At 32.5% G+C, this 6,040-nt stretch overlaps 1 protein-coding gene across 1 annotated transcript; it reads left to right on the plus strand.

The window, feature by feature from the left end:
• The first annotated feature begins 2,608 nt into the window (after positions 1-2,608).
• On the plus strand, positions 2,609-5,758 carry LOC139154103 (vomeronasal type-2 receptor 26-like). The gene is made up of 3 exons (XM_070728534.1): positions 2,609-2,785; positions 3,214-3,340; positions 4,857-5,758. Exons 1-3 carry the CDS (start codon positions 2,609-2,611, stop codon positions 5,756-5,758), a joined length of 1,206 nt encoding a protein of 401 aa, XP_070584635.1.
• The last annotated feature ends 282 nt before the right edge of the window (positions 5,759-6,040 follow it).

A 6,040-nucleotide genomic window follows, 5' to 3' on the forward strand; every position in this document is an offset into this window, starting at 1 on the left:
ATTGAGCGGCATTCTATCTACGTTTTCAGAACATAACGGAGAACAAAGAAGAAAATTTGGGTGAAATAATGACTGAGATAATAGCAAATATATTAGAGAAGGACAAACAAGAGGTAATGAATGGGCTGGACGAAGTGTACCGAGTATACACACACTATGCAGAAAGAAACAAATTACCAAGGGCGGTACATGTAAGATGCATGAGAAAAGAATTTTGTAATGAAATACTTAAGGCAACAAAAGAAGAGACTATAACCTATAAAAGAAAAGAAATAAGGATTCTGAAGCAAATACCTAAAAGATTGAGAGATAACAGGAGGGACTACCGCCCATTGCCTTCCGTCCCCTGTCCAATTGTCTCTCCTTATCTCATTTATCTTTTCTTCCTTTCATATATGTTCTCCTATACTTTTATATCTTTTTTTCTATCCTTTTCTTTATTTATATTACTATATATCTATTCTCTTCAATGTGTATTATGTATTGGACAAAATAAGTAAATAAATAAAAATAAATAAAAATAAACCAACTTAACAAATGAAAAATCCTGTTCATTTGGTTGATTCCTGAAGGAATGATGATTACATGGCAGGCAAAGAGATTTAAGATTGAAAACTTAGAAATGGCAAAAGACTTTTATGTCAGAGGAGGGGGAAGAATTGGAAAGTAAAAGTCAAGAAGAACAAATTTTAGAGGACACCGAAACAGAGAAAAGGGAAAGTATTGAGGAAAAGGAACAGAGATAGAAGGCATTAGAACAAAAGCTCAAAAAGAAAACAGAATGATTAGTAGGCAGCTACACAAGTAATAACACAAACAATGGATCAATCAATAAATTTAATTATCAATAAACATTAATGGATTTAATTTGGACAGAAAAATGGAAAAATGTATTTGCCAAACTTTTGAAACAAAATTTGGACATTGTTTGTTTACAGGAAGTCCATATAAATCACCAAAATGAGAAAATTTTGAAACAAGAAAAATTGGGCCAATTGTTTACTGCCCTGGACAAAAACAAAAAAAAGAGAGGTATTGCTACCTAAATTAAGAGAGAGATAGAAGCAGAAAAAAATTATGTGGATGATAAAGGTAGGATTTTGATGATTTCAATAAGGATTCATTTCACACAGATACTTCTGGTAATAATAAATGCTCCAAATAAAGAACAGGAAATTTTTTTTCAAAACCTTCACCAAAAATAATAGAAACAAATTACCAGGACATGTGCCTAATTGGAGATTTCAATGGGATTGTGTCTTCCAAAAAAGACTACAAAACAGATAATAAAAAATTACTAAAAAAAAAGGACAACTTTACCAAAAACTTTCCGTGAAATGTGTTATGAGCTTAATTTAGACGATTGCTGGTGGGAGTGTAATCCAGAGGCATAAGAATATACTTTTTTTCCCTTGTCCACACAGATCCTGGTCAAGAATTGGCCTGGTGTGGGCTAATAAAAAATTACTAAACTTGATAACTACAATAGAAATAGGGACATATGAATGGGCTGACCATAATCCTCTGAAAGTAACTTGGAAAGGAGAAAGAAAAAAATTTAGAAATTGGACTTTGAATACTAAAATATTAAAAGAACAGGGCTACACAAATCAGATTAAAAAAGAAATGGAAATGTTTATCAGGGAAAACAAAAATCAGGATACAAGTATTCAGAACCTATGGGATATGGCAAAAGCCTTCCAAAGAGGGGTGACAATCTCCTATATAGCAAAAAGGACTGAAGAGAAAGGACTGCAGTGAAAGAATTTATTAGATAAATTAAAACAAATAGAAAAAGAATTACAAAAGTGCCCACAAAATTCAAAATTTATAGCAGAAAAAAATTTGATGAGACACAGGCTAAATTTAATGGAGCAAAAAGAAATTGCCAAAAATATTAGATTAATAAAACAGGATTATTTTGAAAATGCAAACAAACTGGATAGTTGGCTGTCCTATAAAATAAAAAAAGACAAGGAGAAAAAAATGATACAGCAACTTGAGGATCAGAATAAAAAAGTATACCACCAAACGGAAAAGAAGAAAGAAATTATATTAAATTGTTTTAGAGATTTATATGCAAAGGATGAAATTAAGATAGAAGAAGTAACAAAATACTTGCAAGACAAGAACCTAAATACAATAGAAAAAGATGACAGTGATATGTTGAATAATATAATAACTAAAGAGGAACTATTATTTGCAGTGTCGAAGCAGAAAAATAATAAAACACCTGGACCAGATGGTTTTCCCGGTGAATTTTATAAGGCCACAATTGATATTATAGGAGATTTGATGTTGGAAGTTTATAATGAAATCCTACAAACAGCAATCTGCCCAATATCCTGAGAAGAAACCTACATCACATTAATTAATAAAAATGATACAGACCCAAATCAAATTAAAAATTATAGGCCAATTTCACTATTAAATGTGGATTACAACATTTTTACGATAATTATTGCAGAAAGGATAAAAAAAAATCTAACACAAAACTATTCATTCCGATCAAAATGGATTGCTACCCACACGACCAATCAGAAATAATACTAGAATAGTTCTAAACATATTAGAATTTTACGAAGGTAACAGTGATAAAGAATTGGCCATGCTTTTTCCAGATGCACAAAAAGCCTTCGACAACTTAAATTGGGACTTTTTAAAACAGCAAATTAAAATTATGAAATTTGGTCCTAAATTTGAAAAAATGATCGATGCCATGTATACTAATCAAAGGATGAGGGTAAATGGTGACTTGACTGATGAACTTAAAATTTGTAAAGTCGTAAGACAAGGCTGCCCTTTATCACCCCTATTATTTATATTATCACTTGAAGTATTACTTAACCAAATTAGAAACAACTCAAATATTAAAGGCACCAAAATTAATAAAGACATTTATAAATTTATTGATAGTTCTCCTTTTACAACTGTTCATTTAGTGACTTTTCAAATTTACAGTGATCCTGAAAAAAGTAACTTACAACCATTTTTTAACAATTACAACCATTGCAGAATTCCATTAGTTGCGTGATTTACATGCAGATGCCTGACAATTGACTCACATTTATGACAGTTGTAATGTCATAATTTAACAAGGGTTTCACTTAGCAACATAAATGCTGAGCTCAATTGTAGTCAAAAGTTGAGGACTACTTGTATATCTAAACCCAAAATGGCAGTGGTTAACTCTCCTTCCTATTCATTTACTAGACCATGCCCATTTCATCATGTACAGAGAGCTGTCTTCCTGGTTATTTCAAACAAAAGCAGGAAGGAAAGCAATTTTGCTGCTATGATTGCTTCTTGTGTCCTGAAGGGAGAATTTCAAGCCAGCATGGTAAGACCTTTAGGTACAAGTGACTGATTCATTTCTCAGGAACTCAGGAGAAAGATTGAGGAACACTGAGAAATGATGGAATAAAGTTAGCATTTCATATCACTGTGGTATCAGAAGAAGCCTAATGAACAGATTACATCAGCAGATGTTGTGTGTGTGTGTGTGTGTGTGTGTGTGTATGTATGTATGTAGTTTTTAATTTTTAGATAAAAAGGGTTCCGATATTATTTCAGGGTGATAGGAACTGATGCCAACCTCTTCATGAAATAAATTTATAAATAATTCAGGGCATCTAACTGTATTGAAATCCTCCTTCTATGTATTGGACTTTTGGGGTTTAGCAATTATTTCTTTTGTTGTGAAATATATATATCTACAATATTGCCTGTGTATCTCAGAATATGTGCAACAAATAAAAGATGGAATTAACCCTCCCCTGGTAGGAAGGTTTACCACTCGTTTGAACTGTAACATCAATTCCTCTTAAGCAGATCTTCACATTGGAGTTTCTGTCCTATGTGCAATAGACAGTGCAGGCTAATTTTAGGCAATGGATTTACAGATCTACTTCTTAAATAAGGAACGTTTTATTTATTTATTTATTTATTCATTCATTTATTCATTCATTATCTATCTATCTATCTATCTATCTATCTATTTATTTATTCAATTTTTATGCTGTTCAACTCTCTAGGGACTCTAGGTAGCTCACAGCAAAAACATAAAACATAAAAGCCTCTAAAAACAATTTACAATACAACAGTTAAACCCCTTCATATTATTCATGGGCAGATCTCACTGGCTACCACCATAAGATCAACTGTCCCAGGCCTGTCAGAAAAGCCAGGTCTTTACCACTTTCCGGAAGGCCAATAGGATGGGGCATAATGTTGCATTTTTTAAATTTTAATTTGATGTTTTACGTTCTTGATAATTATTGATAGCAAGGAATAATTTCTTAGCTCATAATCATTGCTGAACTAATCATTTCCTCTTTAGGCAAGATCTCTGTACATTATATAATGCATATAATATGTATACATATTATGCATTATATATATACCTTTCATTATTTAGATGGAATACCTTAAATATTTATGCATAGTAGGCAAATACCACAACAGTGTATACCACAACATTGAGTATTCTCTATCCGTATCATTTCCATCTCTATTTTGTTTGTTTGTCTGTTTTGTCAAAACATTTAGAAAATATCAGGTATTGATATGAACATAAATTTGGTATATTTGGACAATAGGACAGTAAGAAAGGCCCAGTAGGCACAATGGTATGTTGTGTACGCTTCTTACAGACCTCTTAGATCATCTCTAAATCTATTTCTATCATCTCTATATCTCCGTTCTCTATCTCTATCATCTCTATTTCTCTATATAATCTATAACTATTTATGAATTACATGAGGGATTGGGTTGTTGATAATTACTAATTAAACTGGAATAAATCCTGAGTTGGTAATCAATTTTTCCAGCTGAATCAACCTTTTTTTAACCTTTAGACATGGATGGCTGCTCTGAATGTCCACAAGATCAATATGCAAGCAAGAAGCGTGACTCATGCATTAGGAAGACAATGACTTTCCTGTCCTATGATGAGCCTTTGGGAATGAGCTTAGCTATATTGGCCATTTCCTTTTCTGTCTTCACTCTTTTAGTATTGGTAACATTTCTGAAACATCACAACACTCCCATTGTCAAAGCCAACAACCGGGATGTCACCTACATGCTCCTTTTCTCTCTATTACTCTGCTTTCTCTGTATATTTCTGTTCCTCATTCCACCTGGGAATATCATTTGTCTCTTTCGACAAATCAGCTTTGCCATTGTTTTCTCTATGGCTGTATCTTGTGTGTTGGCCAAAACCATCATTGTGCTTTTAGCATTCATGGCCACCAAACCAGGATCCAGGGTACGGAAGTGGGTGGGGAGGAAGCTGGCCATCTCCATTGTCTTTTCTTGTTCTCTTATTCAGGCAGCTATTTGTATAATTTGGTTGGCAATATTTCCTCCCTACCCAGAAATGGATCTACATTCAGAAACTACAGAAGTTATATTACAGTGCAATGAAGGTTCAGCTACTATGTTCTACTCTCTCCTTGGTTATATGGGCTTTCTTGCAGTTTCCAGTTTTACAGTGGCTTTTCTTTCTAGGAATCTCCCCAGCAGTTTCAATGAAGCAAAATTTATCACTTTCAGCATGTTGATCTTTTGCAGTGTTTGGATATCTTTTGTTCCAAGCTATTTGAGCACCAAGGGGAAATACATGGTGGCCGTGGAAATATTTTCCATCTTGACCTCAAGTAGTGCACTATTGGGTTGTATCTTTTTCCCAAAATGTTTCTTAATTTTTCTGAGGCCACACTTAAATGTCAGGGAAGAGTTAATAAGAAAAAAACTTTGAAAGAAGATATATTGATCGTTCTCTCTTCTTTCCTAATTATATATTACTTGTAATTATTACTGGCTGGAATAGCCTTTAAAATCAAACAATTAATCAATACATGTTTTAAATATTTTGAACTCTGAATATAGTCTTTTTGTGTTACTTGAGCTAAAAAAATTTCAATCATTCAAAATGTAACAATATAAAACAATATATTAAACAATATTTGTTTACTTTTGATTTTAGAATTTCTAGGCTATTATTATTTACCAACATTTTAAAATTAGTTAAACTTAGTTG

This window comes from Erythrolamprus reginae, chromosome Z, assembly GCF_031021105.1.
Source record: "Erythrolamprus reginae isolate rEryReg1 chromosome Z, rEryReg1.hap1, whole genome shotgun sequence".
Classification (NCBI taxonomy): domain Eukaryota; kingdom Metazoa; phylum Chordata; class Lepidosauria; order Squamata; family Dipsadidae; genus Erythrolamprus; species Erythrolamprus reginae.

Excerpts from the sequence above, each read along its gene's own strand:
- LOC139154103 (XM_070728534.1), top strand. The coding sequence starts at position 2,609 with ATGCTTTTTCCAGATGCACAAAAAGCCTTCGACAACTTAAATTGGGAC. Across the intron at positions 2,786-3,213 it reads AACTTAAAATTTGTAAAGTC|ACCATGCCCATTTCATCATG; the intron begins GTAAGACAAGGC and ends TTCATTTACTAG. Across the intron at positions 3,341-4,856 it reads GAGAATTTCAAGCCAGCATG|ACATGGATGGCTGCTCTGAA; the intron begins GTAAGACCTTTA and ends TTTAACCTTTAG.